Source organism: Cupressus sempervirens, chromosome 3 (genome assembly GCF_028749045.1).
Source record: "Cupressus sempervirens isolate cs-2001-9-10 chromosome 3, ASM2874904v1, whole genome shotgun sequence".
Lineage (NCBI taxonomy): Eukaryota > Viridiplantae > Streptophyta > Pinopsida > Cupressales > Cupressaceae > Cupressus > Cupressus sempervirens.
Window position 1 is genome coordinate 551,237,359 of NC_143120.1, and position 26,487 is coordinate 551,263,845.

At 35.5% G+C, this 26,487-nt stretch overlaps 1 protein-coding gene across 9 annotated transcripts in view; it reads left to right on the top strand.

Annotated features, from left to right (window-relative positions):
• LOC149567612 (folylpolyglutamate synthase-like) overlaps nucleotides 1–26,487 on the top strand; it is a 191,192-nt gene that overhangs the window by 76,947 nt on the left and 87,758 nt on the right. For all 9 annotated transcript variants that reach the window (XM_089820852.1, XM_089820849.1, XM_089820848.1 and 6 more), the window contains 2 exons: nucleotides 3,705–3,814; nucleotides 4,253–4,313. In XM_089820852.1, the coding sequence (XP_089676978.1) occupies nucleotides 3,705–3,814; nucleotides 4,253–4,313 (171 nt within the window). The remainder of the gene's footprint in view (nucleotides 1–3,704; nucleotides 3,815–4,252; nucleotides 4,314–26,487) is intronic.

Here is a 26,487-nt window from a genome sequence, read left to right on the forward strand (position 1 = left end):
TAACCATAACTAATGGTTATGTTAGTTAAACTTTATGTTACTTCCTTCTAGGCGCCGATTTCTACAAGAGGTGTTTGGCCGACCTAGATAGGGTCATATCCCTTTAAGGGACATGCCCTTTGGTCTTGATATATATGGTAGGAATTATTGTAGTTTGAGGACACACAATAATAAGAATTCTGTTCCCTCAAGCAATAATACTTGTTCGAATATATTGCAGATTTAAATAACATTCAGATCAGAGTTAAAGGTGATAACTCCTCCTTCATAATATTAAGAAGATCATATTCAACAATAAAAGGATATTATACAAGTTTGAGTTTTTACTACAAAATTTGCATAAATTTTAACATGATAGATATTGTGAAATTCATTATGGTAGACAGCGCATGAGGTGGTATTTGAGGATATGCCATAATGGTAGATACTTGAAATCCATTGTAATGGATAGCTAATGAGGTGTATCTGAGGAAATGTCGTAATGGTAAGTTTCTAAATCCACTCTAGTGGATATTGCATGTGGTGATATCTAAGGACATGCCATATGGAGATATCTAAAATTCATTGGGATGTTTATGATGAACCATAATGATTCATTCATTATGACTTAACCTAATAGGCCTCCCTAGCTAAGAGAGAGTTTTGAAACTAGCTTCAGGAGGCTTACAGAGTCGATTGACAATGATGTCTCAAATAATGACATTAATTAATTAGTCAACTTTATGACATTCATATATACATATATCCCTTTCATAAATAAATCATTTAACCCTTCAATATCTTCTCTAGGCTATGATAATAGTTATATATATTAAATAGTCTAATCATTATTATATTGGCTATGATTATCATAATGAAAACAAATATTGATTATAATGACGAATATCACGAGGTGACATCTGAGGACATGCCATAATGGTAGGTATCATGTAAAGTGATATTTCATATTTGTGCTTAATACCATAATTGTGGATATCACGTGAAGTGATATTTAATGATAGCCATACTAGTAAGTATCATGATGATGGATATCACATAAATTGATATTTAGGAGTAGCCATAATGACACACATTGCGCAAATGATAGTTATAAATAAGTCATAATAATATATGAGGTAATATTCTCATTAAATATTAATGTATTTTATGAGGATGTAACGTGAAATGTTTTCCTCCCTAAGTGGGAGTGTTGAAGATAGCGCCAAGAGGACAAACTAGAAGTTATCAAGAAGGATTCTGGTGCATGAGCACCTAGAACAATGGACATAAAGAACACATATCTCATTAATGTTTGTTCTGAAATGTCAAATTAATGTTTGTCAATATAATTTATGTCTATTTGAGTCAACATGTAAGGCTAAGTTAAGCCTTGGAATCAATTTGTATGATGTTGTCAATGTTGTCCATTTAAGTTCATATGGTCAAGTTTGATAAAAGTAAGTAAATGTCATAGAGTATGATAGCAATAATGTTTTGATGTTTTATTCATATTTTTATAGTTTTAGGAGTCTTGGAGGTCATTTATGGAAAAATTCAAAAGTTGTCAAATATGTAAGTAAATATTGTCATAAAATGTGACAATATGAAAAAGATGATGTAAGAGAGAAGGTGAAAGGTCATAGGAGGTATCCAATAGGTAGAGGATTTGAAAAGACATTAAAATATCATGTAATGGTTGTGATTTACAGATGGGGAATGGTTGGAAATCTTTTTGAGGAGAATAGAAATGAAAGGAGGTTTTGTTTTGCAAGTTTTATGTTAATTTTCTGTATAAATTTCCAGAAACCTGACTGTTGTTTCTATTGGTACAAATGCATATGAAAAGATACAGACCTGCAAGTTATATTTTCGGAAAGGTATTTGAGTTATCTTTCCTTTGGTTTTGGTTTGATTGAATTCCATTTAGTGTTGCAGAAGTTATGGCCGTTTTGGTGAATGCAGGTCTGAATCTGTCCTAGATGTTGGCATGGTCATTTGTGAAGTGGGTTGTAAAGTAAGGCAAGTTTTAGAGCAAATTGTGATATTAGCCCTTATTTGGCCTAAATTAGGGCTCACTGGTTGATGGGTAAGGAGGACAAACCCAAGTTCCATCTTTTGGAGTTTGTTAGGGGTAAATGGCTTATGAAAGATTCCTAAATTTGTTTGGTAGGTCCTTTGCAAGATTTGTGGGTTTTAGCAGTAAGACAATGAAATAGGGCTACAAGAAGAGCCCCCAATTAGGTCTCCTAGTGCAATTTGCTGTTTGAGCTTAGGAGAGTGCCCAAAACCTATTTGTTGGTCTAGAATCTTTGTGGGGAGACGGAAAGTAGGGTAAAGGAGTGTAGGAATGTTTGAGATCCTGGAGGGGTGCAAGGGAGTAAGGTGTAAATTGAAGATTGGATGCCTTTTGAAGGCTTGTTGTGTACCTAATAGGTAGAGGTGGAGTTGGAAGGTGAATGAGGAGGGCTAGATGGACCATTCACCACATCTCTAGCCAGTGGTAGGTCCTGAGTGCCTTGAAGAAGTATTGGTAGAGCTTAAGAGAAGCTCAAGGAAGGAAGAGGGAGAGAGAGTTTGGTATTTACACCCACTACTTGCATCAAATTCCTCCCTTGCCAATAGGGAATGTTGATGTTATAGTAGCAATAGTTGGACTCCTTTAGGTTGAAATAGACAATGTGGAGGTTGTGATCATATAATTGATAATATAATTATTGTTGTGTTTAATAATTATAGCAGATTGAAATTGTAAGTATTATATTAATATAATCATATGAAATAATTATTATTCTATATAATATAATATTTATGTTTATAATATATACTATATTAGTAATTGATAAATATTTCTTATATCCTTAATAATTATATTATAGAATTATTATACCATTATATGATTTTTATGGGAAAGTGGTGTCGGACGGGGCACCGACCATATATATGAAGGAAGAATGAGTCTTCCTCTAGGGATCGAATAATATAGCTAAAAATAAATAAATATTTACAATTGCCTGAATTCAACATCAGAAACAAACATAGTTCCATATCCCAATAACTGCGTTTGTTAAATTTATTTTTATTGTCTTTAATTGCAAAATAAAAATGATTATTACAATATAAAAAGCATTAATATGAGAAGTAGGAATCTACATGCATGGTTGCATACACATGCTATGAGCACAAACTAAGTATGCTATGAAATTGTGAATAAAACTAAGATTCATTACTACTAAGATACTGAAACCAAATAGATGAAACAAGACAAGAAATAAAGAGGGCCGTTCAAATCAGAATTTTTTTCCCACAAATCTGACTGAGAAATTTCAGTAAGTATCTGAAAAACAACAAATGGACATTGTTTGTGCTTATTGAGGGTTACGTACATCCAAGTTCTAAAATACCTTTTATTCAACATAACTCGGAATCATGTTAACTGTGAGATTCGAGAAAAACAAATAGGAGGGCCTATATTTTTGAAGTGAGTAGAGGCATACAAATCGGATCATATTGTTGCCATGTAGTTTTTTTTTTTGTTTATTGTAAATTAATCTTTTGCTAGGTGATGTGAAACTCAGCTGGGCTATTATTATTAGAAAAAAAAAACATTTTTGTTCTTGGATTACTATTCTAATTTATTTCTCATTGTTGTGTGTTAAATTTTACAAGTCACTAGCAAAACTTAAGTCTTGACATTATTGTTGGTGTAAATTCTCTTGTGGCTCTAGGGTTCTACATGCACTTTTGTAGAGAGCATACTACGTGCTTATGGCTTTCGAACTGGACTCTATACATCTCCCCATCTTATAAGCATCTGTGAAAGATATCGCCTTGATGGGTTAGTATGAGAATCACATATATTCTCAATAATTCTATAGTTTGTTTTCATATACTGAAGCTTGTCTGAATTGAATACCTTTCTTGTTTTCTTCTGGTTACATTGAATTCAATTTACTTTCTGAATACTCATATATTCTTTAAATTGGTTGACTTTCGTATTGGTCCTCTCTTTCGATTATCTTTAAGATAACTTCTAAATGTTTGCATCTTTCGAGGCATGTTGAGAAGTTTTTGATAAATTTGTTCACATCAGTGATATTAAAGAATATGTATTTTATGATATACTGCAATGACTATTCTAGTTGTTCTTAGGAATGTTATAAGTGGTTTTCACAAAAACGTAATTAAACCTTCCAGGGTAAAGCAGATAAAGTGAGATTAAAGAGTTGATTAGCATATGCCTATCTAACTCATATGTTTGGTAATCTCAATGTAGATTGGAGGTATCTGAAGAAAAGTTTCTGAAATATTTTTGGTGGTGTTGGAATCGTTTAAAGGTATTCCTATTTCTGGTTTGTCTGTCATGGAATGATCTTCTGAAAGATAATGATAGGTAAACTGTACTTATGATTTCTTGATTCAGCTTTTGTTCAGTTTTTATTTGTATCAATCTATTCTTTGTGGACCAAATGAAATTTCCATCTAAATGAAATTTAATGGGATTTGTTTGTTTCCGTATCTGGAATGCAACTTCTAGCATTGGTTGTAAAGTTATATCTGCTCAGAAATAAAATGTAGCTGTTATGTTAAGAGCAATACAGGACAAGTATAATTGGTTTGATAGACTTTTATATGTCTTTCTTCTATCCTTAGACTATCTTATGATTCATCATTATTCAGATTAGTTTTACAGAAGCCACTTGTGAATAATTAAATGCATTTCCTGTTAGTTGTTTGTTTACCAGAATTAATTGATGGATTTATAAGAAAGATAAAAGTGAATGTTTGGAGGGGTGTTCCAACATGGAAAGTATTGTAGCAAATGTATCAATATTGACTTGCCTTGGATTTGGCAAGCAGATTTTGGGCTCTGACTCGGAGTCGCTGCCCAGACTCGGTGCTTGGTGCAGAGTCGGCAAAATGAAAAACCCAAGGAATTCAGAGTATGTTTAAGATTTGAAACTTGTGATGCACCATTTAATATATAAACCTTAAAGACACAATAACCTCATCAAATAGAATCTATTTGATCACATATACAAGCATACACTGTGATGGAGCCTCGATTTGAGTCTCCAATTTTTGTCAAGATTGGGCAAACGTGGAAAGTTGCTTTTGATTGTGGCTGAGGAGACTAGGAAGAGAGGATCGTAATATTATAACATCAGATCCTAATATAGCAGAACCATAAAAGTATCAGGAACAAGACAAGAGTATATGAGAAGTCAAGTTTTGAAGACACTAATTCCTCTTCGATCTTTGGTCTATCTATTGACATTGCATTTCTCTGCCTATCAAGGATTCAATGCCTAGCTATGTCCATTAATAATATTTTGGTGGATTGATTTCCTACCTTCTATTTTCACTTGTTTACTTGCTTGGAGAGGAGAATGCAGAAACAACACTGAAATACTTTAGATGGGCACAAAGTCAGATAATTTTCAAACTTATTTCACTAGTATATGATCTTCTTCTCTCATTGCTGGTTAATAACATGCAAACCCAGAAATTGCAGAATCCACTCAAGGATATGAGCATGGATGGAATTGAACCATTAGTTGATTCTTGTGTAGAGATTGCAAATATCTATACCAGTAGTTGCATCAGCGAGTAAAGACGAAGTCATAGCCAGCCCTCAGCATCATAAATTCATATAGAGTAGTTGTGCTACTGTTTAACGGGAATATCATCTGACGTGGGTCCATATATTCTTTAGTTCTTCCAAGAATACACAGTATGGTGACGGTGGTCAGATATTAGTATCATCATCGGCAAAATTCGTATGCTCTGAGTCACGATGAATAAAGGTGACATCAAATGAATCAAGGATCGAATTATATTCCTATCACCGTTGCTCATTTCCATGTCAAAGCTACCTATGAGGAACGCAGGTGTAATTTATTAGAATGATAAATTCGACGAAAGATGATAATGAATACTTGGAGTGACAGGAGCAACTGGAATCTGTGTTTATGACGGATATCTAACCCATACGCCTGGATAGAAGTTTGCATCGCTTGTGGAAGACATTAACGCCAAGTGTAAAAAGCCTCGTTTTGATGTTTGTTTGTGTTGGAGACAGAGGAGTCGGGAGAAAAGTCATGCCTTAAAATGATTAGAGAAGTCGTCGAGGTTCAAACCAAGCAACAGAAAGATCGATGAACTTATGATTTGGGCGGCTATGTCAAACCACGATGAAGTAGCTATAGTTTAAGATGCGATTCATATCATCTATTGTGTGGCAGAAATATATTCAAGACAAAGATTTACCTTAGTTGAAGATTGGAAAGATATATATATATATATATATATATATATATATATATATATCGCACATATTAACTGGAAAGCAAAAATGTTGATAGCACAAATTAGAACTAGTTCACATCAGCTACGATGTGAAACTGGTAGATGGCAAGTTCCAAAGGAAGAGTGGGCAGACAGAACATGTTTATTCTGCAATATGGGAACAGTGGAGACAGAGCAACACTTTGTCATGGAATGCCTAGCTTACAACGACATCAGATCTGATTATACAAAAATTCTGCAGAACAAGGACTTCAACTATTTATTCGAGGAAGATCAAGTGAAGAGAACAGTGGATTTGATTATCAAAATTCAGAGAAGAAGAGACAAGTTAACCAAAACTTTGCAACTGCCTAGTTTGGCTCCTGACTCGGGAGGGTGATTGCATGGGTCCCATAGACTACTTTAGTCTCGTGGACGTCATTAAAATCTATCATATCATATCATATCATAACAATGAGATAAAGGAACAATCAACCGAATGCCATTAGAGACTGGGTGGCATCTAGAATAATTCATGTCTTATTTTATTTCAAAGAAATTAAAGGTGTGACTTAATTAAAAGGAATTATTGTTGTAAAAATGCAATTAATAATATTTGAAGTGGTGCGAGTCACTAAAGAGGGATCAAAATTACAAAGAGATGTGACCATTTATTTGAAAAGTCATAGTTCTAAATTGGAAAGAGATATGAATATATGTAAGGAACAAGATTCATACATATTTGGAAAAACATTCATGTGCCAATTAATTCTATGGCATAATAGATAGGTTAGATAGCCACAACTATAGATAGGCCCTTCGACATTACTTGTAGGGAGGAATAAGGAGTTTAATATGATTTTGTAATATAAATTCCATTATTTTATTTTAATAATAAAATAAAATGTGTTTTGTTTATTTTTAAAGGTGTGGAGATTTAAATTGCAGATGAATCGTCCTTTGTAATTATTATTTGGAATTCTGCGTACAATTTAAATGTTGGATAAGTGGAGGTCATTTAGCATTTAAATTTGATCATCATAGATACTGTGAAATATTAAATTGTTTCCATATCTGTATCCAGTTTCTCCCTGCCAGAGGAGTTAAAGTTCAATCTGGATTAATTTAAGAGTGCATATATATTTGATCTGTTGCATCTTGATTCTTTAATTGTTGGCAGTAAAGTGCATAAAACATTATAAAATTGTACGTGAAAATTCACTGAAGTTGACTTTATTGCCCGGATGAGCAAAAGCACTGGTCTTTTTATTATTGAAGTTAGAAAATCTATAACTTCCTTCCTACAAGCATCAAATTAATTATTATTCAGTTATACAAAACGTTCAACCGTTATCTAGCATCCAGTTTTCATTTTAATTGAGTTCGAGGACCTTGCCAGCCGGAGAACTCTAGAAGTTTAAATTCACTATAGAAAAGCCTTAAACTAGAGAGTCAACGTTTGAGGTGAAGGTTAATCCACCTGGTTGTAGCAGAGCCTGAAGTGCAGGGGACTCGAAAAGTATACTTGTTCGTTCACAGAACAGATTGCAGAATCCTATCGGAGAAGTAGGCTCTTGGATTTCCAATCTGTGGTTTTGGGAACCAACACATTGATCAAGAAATTATAAACACAAAATTAAGCAGAAGGGATATGAAATCCATGGCATCAAAACAAATATCAAAGCTTAAATTAAAAGTCTATGGCTTGAAAGAGATTGTATTACACACCCTAACATCAAGACAAGTCATGCATTGCCATTTAAGACTGGTACTCAGTGATAATGTAGGCATGATATTCACTCGTGTCTTAATGACTAGTGTGTAAAATCAAGTGTGGAATTTATTATTAAATATTTGTTAGGCTGCATGTTTTGTTGACAAGCTCATTAACAAAGACAAATGGCCAAGTAAAAGGACAGATGGTTATGTTCTATTTTCACCTTAGTGAAGATACTAATAGATGATGTCTACTGCTATATTCGATAAATTACATCCATGGAATAATAATAAAGATGGTCAGACAAGGATTAGTATTTATCCATTTACACCATACTACCTTGACGATACACAACACATTTAAACGACTTGATGGTTGCCCAGAACACAACTATCAACTAACTTGTGATGTCCCCTATCTTAGAGGTCAGATTCAATAAATGATAACACTGATCAATATAATGTTAGACTAATTAAATAACTAATATATTTCTAATATAATAATATATTTATATAATAATATTCTATTAATTAATGATTAATAAATTTTAAATAACAATCAAATAAATAATAAATATATTATTACAATAATACTTTATTAATTAAATAGGCAAAAGGCTACAACGCAACGATAACTTGCCAGCCTCTCATATGTGAGGTCTTGGGTTCGAATCTACCTTCGCCTAACATATAATAATAATTAATCTAGGCTTCGGCCTTTTACCGATTAAAAAAAAAACTATTAATTAAATGATGAAGAAACAATAAATAAAAATCAAATAAATACTAAATGTTGTGATGTATACATAATATTGTAATAATAAAATAATAAAATAAATAATATAATATAATAATAATAAGAAAATAAATATAAGTGGTTAAAATATAAAATATACGTATATTATATATATTCCTAAATATTTAATATGAAATATCTCTACATGAATATAAATAATTTAATAAATAATATATTTAAGGACTAATCACAAAGGATACAATTATCGTCAAAAGCCCTAACAAGTTGAATACTTCTTGGTGTCGACTAAGACAGCCTTACAAATTGTTGTTCACGGTAATTGCATTCTTAATAATCCCTTAGTTATTAGTATCTACAGATTAAACAAGATGATGGTATTCTATAGCGAGTGTCTCTATCCGTTAGCAAGACTAACATATGAAAGTTGACAAGTTGGATGCATATATTGTTACAAATTAACCCTGCAACATAGAGGATCTGCAAAGAACAAAAATAGATAGCAACTAATGGACTTGCCACCAAATGTAAGCTAGAAGCGAGCTCGATAGGAATGATTAAAAGGTAATGAAACATATGTCGATGAAGGCAACAAACTTATTTGTAATTGGAAGACAAAAAGAAAGATATGATTAAGTTGATAAATGGATGGGAATGCTATTAGTTAATGTAGACTGCTATAATTAACCATAGGACTTGGCACTTGAGAGATGACTCATCATTCCATTCTATACCACTTAAGAATTCCCCAATCTATCTTCAATAAAACACATTAAAACTGATCCTTATCCTATTTAAAGATCTTTCTTTGGAGCATTTTGTCTTACAACCCCAAAGAAGGTTACAATCCATTAATTATCATTGTAAGACAACACCACCACTATTACATGAACAATATTACCATCCGATATAACATAGGTATCCTTCTAAGCAATAGAAAAAATACACGCGGCATAGGTTTAAGGACTATGTCCAGCATAGAAATATAATTGCAAGAAAGGTTGTAAGACAAAAAAGCATTCTGTATACTAATCTGATACATGGAAGATCTTGGTGACCTATACACTAAGTAGAGATCTATGTTACCCAGGGGCGCATTTGAGGGAAAAATTGACCCATCCCCATTTCTTAGACGTCCCAGAAACACGAAAACTTCTGGAAACCTTTCCCTTGGTTGTCTTGTAAAATCAATGTTTAAGTTTTGATAATTTGTTTGATTTCCACTCTCATGTGAATTCTGAAGTTCAAACATTTTAACATAAACATTATATGTTAAGGTTCTATAATTCATATAAGCATAGCGACCAATACAATAGGTAGAGATCTGTGTTGCCTGGGGGTGCGTTTCTAGCAAAATTTGACCCATCTGCATTTCCGAGACGTCCCATAAATTTAGAAACTTCTCGAAACCTTTCCCTCTACTGTCTTGTAAAATCAATGTTTCTATTTTGCTAATGTGTTTGATTTCCACTCTCATGTGAACTTTGAAGTTAAATTATTTAACATAAACATTATATGTTAAGGTTCTATAATTCATATAAGCATACTTTATCGATGTTATTATATGAATATTAAAAATTTTCCTAAATATTTTAAAGATTTTCAATTTTTTATATAGCTATTCCCACTGCCATCTCTTGCTCCAAGAAAAAAAATCTATCTTGAAAACCCATTTCCTCGTCCCTTTGTCCCTTCGTCCCAGAAACCTAGGATAACATAGGTACAGATTTACTTCTAAGGATACATTTAGTTATCTAAATTGGAGAGAACTAGTGGCATCAACATTGTAACAACCACTTTTCTCGGGTCTTAACTAACAACTAGGATATCAAAGATTTACAGTTATTACTTCATATTCATAGGAAGGTAGTTATATCAGTTATGTTCATGTGAATGAGATTAACAGTTACAATTACTTAAACGGAAAACTCATAACTAAGAATTGAAGATACCATCAATGAATTTATCCAAGAATTTAAAATCTACTTATTGTGGAATTCGAAATCGAAATCAATCTCGAGATGCTTCTGCAAAACCCAGGTTAGTCCACAAATACCACTTAGGATCAAATGTCGATTACCATCCAATACTACTATATCAATTAGGGCACCAATTACCTCTGTATCATTTAGGGCATTAGATGCCACTGTATCATTTAGGGTATCAGATACCACTGTATCATTTAGGGCATCAAATACCTTTGTATCTTTCATTTTCTTTCTATTGCTAACTGTGGCAGTAACCTAAGATTAGAAGATATGCTATAATCAATATTCTTATAAATGAAAGACTGAAATTACAATCCATCAGATAAACCTATCTCTTGCAAACAAATATATTTTATATTCAGTTGGAAGATCAATCGATCTAATTGGTTGCCAATTACATTGATGATAAGAGTTGCTTTCATCAAAGGAAATAACCAAATTCAACAATATAAATTAATCCATCATATCTTCTACTTGTATAAATATCTAAAAGTAAAAATACCTGTTACCAATAAATGTTTGAATGCTCAACTTATCTTTATCTGATGCACGTCCTGACATCTCGTGGAGAGGGGAAACATTGTCAGGGGCTTAACCTCCCAACCACGGACCTCAAACTTATTCCCACACTTTCTCTAACTAGAAAGGCCCTCCCTACCTGGAATAGACATGGAACACTTTGTCAGCCACTGAGCATCCTGGTATTTAATCACACCACTCGATTTGACAACATAGAATGAATTGGACATGCATGAGCTTTTAAATGATTCTTTTTAAAAATAATATATATTGTTATGTCACATTTGATTCTGTTTCATGCTATTGCAGATTTCTATCTCACCTCTGCACCTCTTCCTTGGCCATACAATCAGGTGAGTCCCAGGTGTTTAAATCTTAGAGTAAACAATCTCTTTCTACATTTTTCAGCATGTCATTTCACAATCTTTATGACTTGAGAAATGATCTTAATGGCTTGCAAGAAATATAATTTGATTTTGATATACTTCAGTAAAACAAAGATGTATGAATATATCATGCACATTTGGTCTTAACTCAACAACCTAGAGAGATTGGACTATCAAATATTACCGAATTTTCATGACACATTCCTTCCTGCTGCAAATACGAAAATAGTTTAAGAAAAAATACAACAATCTGAATATGAAAGTCTAACCACATAACCTGGTTCGAGGATGGGAAACGTGAGCCTTGGCTTGGTTTCAAATAGCCAGTTCCTTGGACCTGAGCCTTGGCTTGGTTTCAAGTAGCCTGTTCCTTAGACGTGAGTAATTCTGAATGGAAAACTTAGAATAGATCTGGACTACGTCTGGCTTTAATCACTTGCATTATACAGGTAAAAGAAAAACATAAGGAACAGGGTGAAATCGTGGAAGAAGAATATATCAATGGCCTCACTCAATTTCCATAAATAATGAGGCATTTGAAATACCAAAGGCTTCCAAGGAGACATAACTCATGAGCAATTAAAAGATTTGTCTTCTTGAATCATCGATATCAAGTGCCAAATGTTCATTTCGGCCTCTTAAAAGGAAATAAATAAAAATGGAAAAGAATTTGAAGGTTATAAATCAAAAGAATATTATAAACATATTTATTTACTTGCACGTAAATATATCTTATTAAGTTGGCACATAGTAAATGTTTATCGAAGGTCGTACCTTTGAAATATGTATATCTAAATACATGTTTCATTTTGGAAGATTTATTGCATCTTCTTGTGCATGCATTTAAATGTAAGTGTTAAATAGATAAAATCTTGTATAAAAATAATACTATGATATCACCTTTAATTTATATCTATGTTTACATATATAAATATGTATTATAATGATGTGGTGGAAAAGTCAACCAAAAGCCATTTGAGGTACGCATTAATTAAGTTAAAATGATTAATATTTTAAATGTTTATTAAATAGCTTGTGTGTGTTTAATGTGTGTATCTTGTTATGCAGTTGCTAGGTACTCAACCATGGTGATTCACGATTCATACCCATTTGCCTAGTGATGGTGATGCTCCTGTGTCCAATTCTTTTCTGACAATGCTTCCACCCCTTTGACATACTCCCTACAAGGAAATTCTCCGCAGTTAAATCATATTACCATAACAAGTTATTAATCATAAATAATCATAACAGCGAACCACCTTTTCAATTCCATGATTTCATGATAAATAATCAACTAGCATGTTATCTTCATATGAAATTATAATGACTAACCATCTTACCATTTCGTAGGATTATAACAAATTTAACTATCAACTGACTTCATGTGAACCTCAACGACTATATGAACATTTTAAATTGGGTCGAAAATTGGGATGTAACAAACATTAGCTAATTAACTTATCATTGACTTACATTATCTATTATACGAGTTTATAATAGTATCAAGCGAACAAATATAAAGAGTTCAAGTTAATTGCCTTTTAAATTCCAAGATTCCCAATCAGGGGACACTGTAGTGGTATCTAAGCATGATCCTACCATCCTACAGGGTTAAAGATGTACAAAAAGCATTTACAAGGAAAAGAGATAAAAGCTAAATTAGTCATGAAGTGTTTGTCTAATTACATTAGAAGAACATAAACCAGTGTAATAACCTAGTTCTAGGTTGTAGCTTAATCAAACATTCATTTCTTTCACAATTCAAAAGTTTGACAATTTGTCAAACACTTGGCAAGCATTCTAATATCAGTGTATGTATGATGTTTTTAAATTCTAAACACAATACTAGGAAGTGTAGTGAACTACTCACAATTGTCAGATAAATCAGACTTCATGAAATATGGATTTGATAAATACCAAATGCATATGAATTTGTCCTTGTGTATTTTCCATTTAAAATACAGAGTTGCAAGTATTGTCAAACTGAAAATACTGAGTTCCTATTTGATTACAATAAGGCTGCAATTTTTTTATTAATTACAAGAAAGACCCTGACATTAAATCACCCATAGCATAGTTGCAGCAGCTCTGATTATATATGCTCGAAATATACTAGCAAATTTGCTTCAGTGAGTAATCCCAAGCAGCCATTCCACAGGATTGGATGCCCAAACCTGATGTAAACTAACTGTCTGACTAATAGGTCAAGTTGGCGTTGAGACTCAGTAAATTTTCAGCTCCTCAAACATCGACAAACATTCCCAGTACAATAACAAATGGTTGATACTCCCAGCAAAAATAAATAAATATTCAAGCGCGCTTTTCTCAACAAATGGGCTTATATTTGTAACCTCCAGATGCCCTTTTTGTTGCCAAAATGTAACTTCACTCAAGAAGCTTCACCACACAACATTAATTAGAAGCTTCCATTAGATTCTTTCACTTGAGTTGGCTTAACTAATTAATAAGTGACTCTTTCCAATGATAACTCAACCCTCAACTTAAGTGAAATTATAACTTTATAATAAGCCATTTAATAATTTAATAATAATTTGGTCACTAAATATAATAACTCCCAAAATACTCATCATTTAAATCTACCGTTTGAAATAGGAGTCATACCTATTATTTCTCCATGTGACCAAATGCACTTTCCAAAAATAGAAAAGGTCCATTTCAATCAACACCCCACCTACCACAAATAGTAAGTACACAAAACTAAGCCCAAACGAAGTCTAATCTGAGTCAAATGAAGACCAACTTGTAGCTTACTGTGTTGTGGAGAAGACAAGACTCTCCCAAGCGAACCCACTGCCTTAGACGACCCTCTATTCACAATAATTAGCTTTCGAGGATCACAATAATAGGTTAATCCCTGAAACTCCAATGCTGGCAAAAATGGGGACATTAGAACCAGATTTAGATGCACTTATACAACCATGCTTAAACGATCTTTAGTAGATATGAGGAGGAGAATTAAAAACGTATTTATAGTAAATCCTAATGGTCACAATGAAGTAGTCAACAACATTAAGTTCCTACATCAAGTATCCTAACCGCTAGGTGCTAAGAGGCCGAATGACTAGATGTTCATTCTGTGCTTTGGGTGTGATGGGAAGGGAGAAATACAAAATTATAGAAATGGATACATCCTAAAGGGATATTCATAGAGGCTTGAGAAGAGATAAAGTCTCTCCCATGGGTTGTAAAGATGGATAGTCCTAAAGGGATATCCATAGATGCGTAGAAAGAGATAAGATCTCTATTAGGAATTATAAAGATGGATACTCTTAAAGGGATATCCTTAAAGGCCTAGGAAGAGATAAAGTCTTTCCCAAGGATTATAAATATGGATAGTGCTAAAGGGATATCCATAGAGCCCTAAGAAGAGATAAAGTCTTTCCCAAGGATTATAAAGATGGATACATCCTAAAGGGATATCCATAGTGTCTAGGACAAGATAATATCTCTCTTAAGGAATATGGAGATGGCTGTATCCTAAAGAGATATCCATAAAGGCCAGGAAAGAGATAAATTTTCTACCAGGAAATTATAAGGGATGAATATGATGTAAAGAGACATCCATAAATGTCGGGGAAGGGATAAAGGCTTTGCCAAGGATTATGGGTGTACCCAAAAAGTGTGTCCATAACATTTGAAATGAGATAAAGTCTCTCCCAAGAATTAAATGATTACTCATAAAGACTTATCATTGAACAAGGCATTATTTAGAAAATTGAAATGCTATAGTGAATTAAGATAAGTTCTATCTTTTAAATTACTAGTAAGCTTAATTTGAACACTTATATGAAAGATTATGTTTGATTTATAAATATTGTCATTCTAACTTCAAGATGAAATTCTTGTTTTAGGATTGTTGGATTGAACATCAAAGTTACGCCCAAGGATAGCATTGATTTAGGATAAGCAATTTCAAGAATGGCGAATTGTGATGTCCCCTATTTCAGAGATCAAATTCAGTAAGTAGTAAAACAATAATAAATATTATATTAGAATAATCAAATAATGTATAAATTTATTAATTAAATAATTAAATTAGTATTATATATAGATAAATAATAATCATAAATAATAAATGTTATAACTGTATATGTACTATTGTAATAATAAAATAATAATATAATACAACTATAGTATAATAAGAATAAGAGAATATATAGAAGTGGTTAAAATATATATATATATATATATATATATATATATATATATATATATATTATTAAATATTTAATATAAAATAATTCTACGTAAGTATAAATTATTTAATATATGAAGGGACTAATCATAAAGGATACAATTATCCTCAAAAGCTCTTATAGGTTGAGTACTTCTCAACATCCGCTAAGACAACCTTGAGAATAGTTTTACTTCGTAATTGCCATTCTTAGTAATCTCTATATTATCAGTATATACAGATTAAACAAGACAATAATATTCTATAGCAGGTGTCTCCATTCATGAGTGAGACTCACATGTGAAAGTCAACGACCTGGATACAAAAGCCATTTCAAATCATCCTTGCGGCAAATAGGATCTGCATAGAATAAAAATACATAGCATAATAGACTTGCCACCAAATGTAAACTAAAATCAACTGTGATAGGAATGGTCAGAGTAACACGACATATGTCAATGAAGACGATAAATGTATCGGTAATAGGAAGACAAAAAGAAAGACACAATTAAGTTGATAAATTGATGGGAGTACAATTAGTTAAGGGAGACCGCTATAATTAACCATAAGACCTGACCCTTGAGAGGTGACCCATCAATCCATCTCATTCGTTATAAGAAGTCCTCAATCTATCTTCAATACAACACATGAGAACTGATCTGTACTTATCCTATTTAAAGATCTCTCTTTGGAGCATTTTGTCTTACTACCCCGTAAAAGGTTGCAATCGATTAGTTATCATTGTAAGACAACACCTCGACTGTTACATGAACAAATATTCCTATCTGATACAACAACAACATCCTTCTAAGTAATATAAAATATACTTGTGGCATATATCCAAGGACTACCTCCAGCATAGGAATATAATTGAAAAAAGGGACTGTAAGACAAAAAAGATTTCTGTACATTGATCTGATGCAACGGAGATCCTAGTGACCAATACACTAAGCTCAGATTTATTTATAAGGATACATTTAGCTATCTAAGTTGGGGAGAACCAGTGGCATCAGCATTAGCCATTACACTCATCATTGACTAATATTATCAATTACACTTACAACTATCCGAGAGTAATAACAAACCAAATATCGACAGTTTTTACATTGACAGATAACCTGTCTTATCAAACATAACAATAGGCATTGTATGTCAATGACATCATCCCCCCCCCCCAAAAAAAAAAAAAAAAAAAAAAAAAAAAAAAAAAATACAATCAAAAAATAAAGAAAGAAGAAGAAGAAGTCAGCTTTCGAATGACAATAGTATACACCAAGTAATATTTAGGAAGACTAAAGGAAAGAGTGTTGAGAAGGAATCATATTGTCTAAATTCAAAGTTTTAGTCTACTTCAAAAAATCAAATGGGGATTTGGTGGAAGTGCTCCTATCGAGGTCAAGAGGCAGTGCTTAAGGAACTCTTCCTGTTGCGATACAAAGTGGGGTTGAGGGGCAGAGACTGATGCCAAGAGCAAATTAAGATTGTAATGTCCCCATTTTCTTAGTACTCTCATAATGCTGTTAGTGTTGGCTTTTGGGAATCTTTGATGCACCGGTGAGTTTAGATGGATTAATGGAGGTGAATGACCACTTTTTGGAGTGATTTTGGACTTGTACGAGACGTTCTATTTTTATTATTGTTCATTTTTATTACTTACTATTTATATTAATTTTCACTGTATCTCAAATTGGGTCAGTTTGGTGTTACGACACACTATTTTTAGTGTCTATATTTAGCAGTTTGGTTGGCCTCTATTTCCCGAACAATTAAATGTCATTCTTGGATGTGGGTGATGCTTCATCGTGTTAAAAGAAACATATTTTGATTTTTAGTTACCCAAGTCTTTTATATTGTTACTTTATGCTTTAAGCAACTTGTATCCCTTTACCTAATAACACAATGTTGTTTTAAAAAAGGGGTGTTTTGACATCTCAAGTAAGAGGAGAAAAGTAATATTTTAAAAAACAATGAGGCTTTGAATATTTGGGAAACCAAAAAGGTGATTTTTTTCTCCCACATGAATTGGTGAAGAGAGTGGAACCTCTTGAGAATGTTACAAAAGCAAACTCATATAGTTCATTTGTTATGCAATATTAGAGATTTTCGATATTATTGGTTTCACTGGAGTTTTGCTATTTAAGGGCTTTGAGGACAAAATCCTTCTTTGCTAAGAATCTCTATGCTGTTCAAAGATATAGTGGGGTTTTAGTTGGCTCTTGCATTCAGGTAACATTTCACTATGAAGAGTTCTTATTTACTGATTTACGAGTTCGAGTTTCACACCAGGAATTGTAAGTAGCGTTGTGGAGATGATTGAAAGTGTTTTGCGTTGTGACAGTCACTCTTAGCAGCACCACTATTGCTGGCTCAGGTTATGTCAGTTGTAAGGTCAACATTTCTGGTTGTTGGCTGCGTTGGTATCTCTGATAATATTCATAAAGGTCGTGGGTAAAGGATTATGAGAATAGAGCCCATTTGTGTCACCCTAGACATCAACAAGGTGTCAACAACATTGCAAGGGTTTATGCAGGAAGTGATTAACACTCATTGCTTGGTGTAGACACATAATCTGCAGTTCGATCCTGATAGAACTCACATGCACTGGGCATTACTGTAGTAGGAGGGTGTCAAGGAGTTTGAAGTCCATGTTGGACCAGTCATATTTGTACATAGACCTTATGTAAGACTACTTAAGACATTTGTATGGGAGCTAAAGAAACATAACTGCATATGGAGATATTTTTTGTTGTATCTGCTACTGTAGCTGTACTGTTTAGAGGTATTATTCTGGACATTGTTTAAGAACACCTGCTGTGTATTATCACTCTAAACAGTATATGGTATGATTATTCAATGTTTACACCCTATTTATTTGGTACTTCGAGTTCAAACCTTTTGCACTTCCAAAATATATTGAATTAAGTTTGAAAATAGTGAGTTGTATCATCAATATCTGCTGTTAGTCTGCATTTCGTTTCACAATATATCTATATACATACTGTATTACACATTGCTAGTTCAAGCCAAACAGAGAAACAAATCGATATATATTTAGAAGTAAAAATCAGAAAACTTAGTAATCAGCTGCAAGCAAATTGTTTGATAAAATTAATTGAGTTGTAAAGCCAAAAATTTAGTGGTTAGCAAGGGGCATCTTACAAAGACCTTGAGAACCACATGAAATTACATGGTGCGCATCATTTTCTTGATTTTTTAAAATTACAAAAATAATCTTAATTAAGTGTGAAAATGCAGTTTTCAATCTTGCCAAATCTCTTACTTGTCGAATGAAGTTTTGGAATTGAAGGACTTGTACCAATTTATGATTCGTCTACACCTCTCTGTACGATCTGCCATCATATTAATAGGTGGTGAAAGAATTGTGCACATACATTGTTGTGTGCCACTTGTATGGATGAGTGGCACTGAGAGGATCATATGACATACAAAATAATTAATGCCCCCTCCAGTTTTGCTGTATGGCATAAGGTACACTAAAAGCTTCCTCTATTGATCACTACTAATGTTATACAATTGATTGGAGGGCATGTACAATGAATGGGTTGAAGGCATGTACGGTTGGTTTCTAATGCTGGTGTACAATTGATTGGAGGGCACAAACAACATACGGTGTGAAGGGACATACTTATGGGATGCAATTTGACAAATTCTTCTATTCGTGGAAGATAAAGTGCCCTCTATACGAAGTGGTCAATCTGCTCTGTTTGAACATGATGACATTGTCATACAGTTATGACAGCTTGGAACTTCAAAGTTTGTACTAGCCATATGAGGGGTTATACTTGAAACAATAATCACCCAAGATGATGTACGAAAGGATGCAAGTGCCATGCATAAGCAACAAGATACTTTGGTTGCATGAGATGGACTTGTTGTACACAATAATCTTGTCATACACGGAATGGCCATCATCTAAGATGTACATAATGGAGGCATCGTGCAGTGTCATTGTATGAGTGTTGTAAGGGAGGGTGCTTTACTAAAGATCAGGTCCCAAATTGTCGTACAGGTTTTGCCACCTCAATATCTTTTCTTGATGTGTCGCACAATGTGTTAAGTATTTGAAATGCACATCATACTGGCTTGGATTATGTGGCACCATTGCCAAGATAGCTATGTTTTTTTTCGCTTCTTATTGCCAAGTGCCTGTCGAGTTGAAATCCTGCAAACACTTTCTTCCTGTGCTTCTGCTAAAGATGAACATGCCCTTTCTGAGAGTGGGATTTATAAATCTTCCTAGCGTGTCAATTAAACAATGATAGTCTTTAGTATTTTTTGCTTTCCATTTCCATCTCTGTATTGTCCACAATGGACCATAAATTTACATGCTTTCATCAGTGTCATGTCCCCCCCGTAGAGTGACCTTGGTCTCAGAACTTATCCCTTTTTTTTAATGCATCCCAATAGGCTACGTGATAAGTTGAAGGGATAGAGGAGGTCACTGCAGTCTCTTTTCTTAGAGGTGCACCTGAGTGACTAAGCTTAAGAATTGAATGAGAATACCTTTGTGAATATTTTATCCTCTATGCAGTGATTGACTTGTGCTAACTTGGCGTCCATGTGAGACTCACTATCTACTCCAAATCTGCAGGCACAATGAGCACCTTTGCTATGCATTTCAAAAATAGTCTTTATCGGTCCTATGCATGATTTTTTGGTTGAGCAGGTGAAGTAGTAATGCTCGCTACAACTGTCTGGCCAGCGTTGTTGGTAACACTCATGACATCTCGTTGAGTAAAACAATATAGAGGACGCTTTGTAGGGCGTGAGGATTATGGGAAAAATGTTTTCTTTATTCTCTGGTGAACAATAATAACTATCAGGTGTGAACGTCTGAGATGGAAACCTCAGGCATGACTGTTTGGATGCAAACCTGAGCAGGCAAGAAGGAATGCATGCAAAACAGGTCTTGCAGGAAGTTAGGTGTGAAGTGATTAAGAAAAATATTGCATCCCACTATATTGGTTTGAGTTAAAATCTCATGTCATGCATCTTAATTGAACAAGCTATTGCTCGTACGTGGGTGTAGAAGGGAAGATTAGGAATATTGAAGATCCATAATGTGATAGACCGATAGCAACAAGTTAACATGGCCATACCGTGGGCAACTAACATCACACGAGTGAGAGGAAATTGCCGTAGGAAGGCCAAATAACATGGTCGAATTGCGTGGAGCTACCCGGGTATCTTGCTCACAATAGGCCATCATTGGTTACCACTCTCTGGAAAGTCAAGTGTGCTGCAGAAGATTTGATTGTCACGATTAGCGCAGGGAGTTTCTGTCATCGCCACAGATCCATTATTGAGGATCAGGTTCTGTGTTCATATCTAAGCATATTTTCTTTACATTTTGTATCGGATGATAGAAGAATAGGACTGTGACATTGTTATAATCTTTGAGTAGTTAATGCTTTGTTGCATATTGCCAAGTGACTGTGATTCCTTTTTATGTAATGTCCTCAGACAATAATAGTTCTTTCCAAAGCTTTTTGGGAGTATTGTAACTACAGGACAGTAATAGCCTGTAGATGTAGTTTGTTAAATCATTTGATAGTTTGCAAAGTTGTATGCTTGAAGGGGTTGATGTGAATTTTATCTCAATTACCATATAAATAGGATTTGAATCACATTGAAATATGCCCAGTAACCTTACAAATCCCTACAATCGGTTACTCTTCAACGAGAGTTGTAGCTTCAAGAAAATTATATGTTGGCAAAAAAAACCTCACAGACCTCTGTTTACCCATGGAATAGTCTATTTAGGGACCTCTTTTCATTTTGAGAACAATCTTTAAGCTTGAGCACCCCTTTGGCATTTGGTTCCATACCTTCCCTTCTTTCGTCCACTCCCAACTCTCTATCTTCTGACTCTGATTCAGAGAATGTCTACTCATCACTCACCTCTTGATTCCTGAAGTAGATGGGATACTTCCTCTCTTTACTCTCGATGCAGATTGTCTTGAGAATCCTTATGATTTTGAATCTGATTAGTGGATCTTGATATTTGATTGATGACCATTGAATCATGAAATAAATTTTGATTTTGTAATATTGTAATTATTTTCTAATTTGCATTGGAATCATGATCATAGATGTATATGATATGGCTTGTTAGTTATTTCAATTTGAATATTTGTAAACTATTAGATATCTTGAACAATGACAAAGTATTATTCTATCAGATGATTTAATTTTGTATATATCTTGCATTTCTTTGCCAACCCCCCCTCTCCCAACCTCCCATAGAGGCTTGAGAAGAGATGAAGTCTCTCCCAGGGGTTATAAATATGGATAGTTCTAAAGGGATATCCATTGATGCGTAGAAAGAGATAAGATCTCTATCAGGAATTATAAAGATGAATACTCCTAAAGGGTTATCCATAGAGACTTAGGAAGAGATAAAGTCTCTCCCAATGATTATATAGATTGATAGTCCTAAAGGGATATCCATAGAGCTCTGGGAAGAGATAAAGTCTCTCCCAAGGTGTATAAAGATGGATACATTCTAAAGGGATATCCATAGAGGTTTAGGACAAGATAAAATCTCTCCTAAGGATTATGGAGATGGATGCATCCTAAAGATGTTTACCGCATAGGTTAAGAAATGCACACAGATAATGAACACGAACAACAGAACTCTTTAGATTATATTCACATATGCCAGAACATTACATTATGCTTCATCAGATAAGATGATTTACAATGATCCCAGACGGGGTATAAATACTATCCACTGAACCTTCCCGAAGGAGTCCGTCGGCCACAAACATTGTCCGCTACAAACTATTTACCCGTCGGCTACAAAATCTTTACCGACGACGCCGGCTACAAAATACAAAAACACCGACGACAATCAAGTCGGCTGACACAGTTTCTACCGACGACATCAGCCCCCCCAAAAGAAAAAGTTGTCTTCGGACGACAATTACAAAATATATTAACGGACTGATTACAACAAGATAAATCTGCTTCTGACACATCACTTTCACCTTCGTCCCGTGCCTATAGCCTCTGCTAACAAAATACTGCCTCCTTAATGAAGCTGACCTTGATAGCCACCTGTGCTGCTTTTTCTGTTTTCAACTCCTCGGTACCCTGAGCCAAGTGTTGCTGCACTGCCTCCAACTGGATGATTAGCTTCTCCCGAGCTCTTTACGCATCCACCAAGATAGCCTCTCGGCCAACACCTACTCCCAGTGCCTTTGGTACACAAACACTCCATACTTGTAGCAGCCCCAAGTTTTCTCACTGGTCAGACTCCCATGACTGATATCCACAATGACTGGGGGTCTAGGGGGCAACGCCCCCGGCGGGGTCGAGGGGCAGCGCCATTGCGGGATCCTCGTGCACTCCGAAACCCACACAAAACTGCACGGAACACACTATTTTTGTCACTTTCTTCTGATCTGATACTCTTTCTGGCAACCGTTGATGTTTCCCCTTCCTTTTGGCACTTGCGTTACTCATTCCGAGCTGCTTCAATCTGTTGTCGTATTTTTTTTTTTTTTTCAAAAATTAAAAGAAAACCACTCACACCCATCTACACGTTTTCCCGCTGGAAAAAAAATACAAAACTCAAACAATCTCTCCTTCGCAAATGAGAAATAGAACTCCAACAATCTTTCGCTGGAACGTCTCCTCCGGCAATGAGAAACAATACACAAACAAGCTTTTCTTTGGAAATACCTCCACCGGAAATACTCTTCAAATCGAATGGCAAGCATTCTTCACTCGTTTCATACAACCGCTCGACCGCGTGAGAACAGGAAGCTTCTGGGGAGCAAGGGATACTCACGCAAGGAAAAACGACACTAGTTACACCTGTGGAAAGCAAGACCAAGGAGCCTCTCTGCCGTCTCAGGTTGTCGATTTGTTACTGACTTTTCGCGGCTTTTCCGAAGGCAATGCGGATGAATGCCAATGTTACTGCCACAAACTTGCGCCGGAAAATAGTGGCGTGCTTACTTCATGCATGTAGGTCTGCACGCCCCAAGGAAAAGAGGAAGATCACGCGTGGGAAGGGAATAAGCCCGTGGAATGAAATTATCACCACGTAGAGAAGACAGAGTCCGCGGGAGAGCAAAAATCCGCGGAAAAGTGAAGGTAACCTGCGGAAAGTAAGACCAAACACGTGGAAAAAATGGAGTCATGAAGAGATAAAGGTTTCGTGGACAAAAAGCTCTGCGGGAAGGCAAGACCTCGTGGAGAAAAGCCTTTCGCAGACAGTCTGCCCGCGGAACATGTGTCCGCGGGACAGTCAGCCCGCGGGATACAGTCCGCGGACAAGCTATTCGCAGGACTTTGCAATTTTTTTTTTACTTTTTTTTTTTTTTTTTTTCATTTTTGTTTTTTGTTTTTTAACAATTAAAAAATTGCAGCACCTCAATTTTGCCTCGAGGCGTTGCCGTTCTGCAACGACAATGACGAGGGAATCATTTGATCATTTTGCGATGGTGACGGTGACGTCATCTTCCTGGCACGGTAGGATTTGTTGATTGCGTGAGGTACATCTTGCTCGTCCAATGTCCCCAACTTGATCACTCGATTGTCGCCAACCTCCCAGATTTGATATGGTCCAACCCATCTTGCCTTAAACCTCTCATATTTGATTTCATTCCGACTGTCGTACTTGAGTACCAACTACCACGGCTGAAACCTGTTGAGTTTGTCATGCCACGCCTTATGTCTGTTTTGTGTCACCTCCGTTACCCACTGTGCCTGCGGTTGTCGCTCATCTAGCTATCGGCACCCTTCAAATAATTTTATGGTGCGATGCATTCTTTTCTTCCTGTGCGGTCCGTTCACCGTGTCCCAGATGGTGGAATTTTTCTTTTTTCTGGGTTTGTATTGTATGCCCTTCTCTTCTTTAGTCGTAACCTCCTTTGCGTCATCTGCTTCTCTGTATTCCTTCGGACACTCATTTTCCTCTTTTTTCTCACCTTCGTCGACCCTTAGCATATTACAACTCAGAAAGAGTTCGTAGTCTTCTATTTGCCAGTGGTAAAGGCCATTCACCGAGTCTAGGTCATCGTCATTTGATCCTCCTTCTAGTGTCAATACTCCTTCGTACGGTTCCATTCTCCTCTTTCCTTCGTCGTCACTTTCGCCTTCACCTTCTGAATCTGACGATGCTACCTCCTCACCTACCATTTGTGTGTGCAGGTCAATTATGAATCTTTTGCCTCCGCGCTCCATTGATAGGGTATTTCGTTTCCAATCATGTTTTACTTTTGCTTGCACCAACCAAGTGCGTCCTAGAATAGCATCATATCCTTTTCTTTTCAATGGAATGACCACGAAGTCCAATAAAAATGGCTATGTTCCAATAGTTACCGGTTGCGCCCTTAAGGTTCCCAACGGTTTGATCCCGTGCTGGTCTGCCGTGAGCAATTGGAATGTAGGTGGCCACAATGTCGGCTTTCCCAACTTCTTCTAGGTATCCTCTGGTAACACATTCATGCCGGACTCTCCGTCGACAATTGTGTTTGTTAGAACATGTCCCAAAATCCCCATCTCGACAACCGTCAGATGCCTTCCAGTTGTGAGTGCCAGCAGCATTGAGTCTGTTGTCGTCACTTCCCTACTGTCCCTTCTTGTGTCCTCCGTTGCTTTCGAAAACGGTGTATGATTTAGAATGGCCGTTCGTAACTGGGGCATTGTGAGAAGAAGGTCACTTATCTTGATCGGTACCTTCGTTTGTAAGATCTGCCATTTTGTTCCGTGTAGTTCCTTGCCAAGGTGCCAGTGATGTTTTTTAATTGAGATGTCTCTGCAGACGATGCCTTCTCAATTTCCGCCCGCGCTTCCCCCAGTTTTCTCTTTTCTTCCGCCGGGTCCGGGTACACCTTCGCTTGCCTCCGTGTAATTGCCAGAACCTCCTCTTCATTCGTGCCGACAGTGATCAAATTTACTCTAGACTTTGGGTACTTAGCATCTTCATGGTCGTCGGGTCCGCACCATCTGCATAATAATTTCGGTGTGTTTGCCGTTGTACAATCCCGCACAAAATGACCCCACAAATTACATGTTCGGCATTGAACGATTGGCCGTTCGTTTGCATCATACTGGATTCGACTTCGGTTGCCATTATTATTGTTATTGTTCGCATTGTTGTTATTTTGCCCTCTGCTATTATTCCTGTACCCACCTGGAGTGGCACCATCAATGTTTGCATTTCCATTCCCTCCTGACATGGAAGCTGCCTGTGTAAGAATCACCTGCGGAGATCCTTTGGTTTTCATGTTAAAGGGGCATTCCTTTGTCGAATGGCCCATGATTTGAGAAATGTCACAGAATTGGTTCTTTGGACAGTATCCTTTAGTATGACCGTCGGTTTTACACTGTGCACCACAACTCACTGCTCTTTCTCCTTCTGCATATTTTTAAACTCCATCATATGGATCATGTCCTTTTGTAGGGCGCGGAGCTTCTTGCTACTGCCTTCATCATCGCTGCTATCTTCTCCAGAAGGCTTGTTGTCATCAGAATCAGAGGAGCTAGTCTTCTTCTTCTTCGTCTTCTGCTCGCTTTCCAAGCTCAATGCTTTGTTATAAGCTTCTGTGTATGACGGCGGCAACACGATTTCCATTTTCTTCCGCAACTTTGGGTGTAAACGTTCCACAAACCATCTTTTTTGAAGTCCAT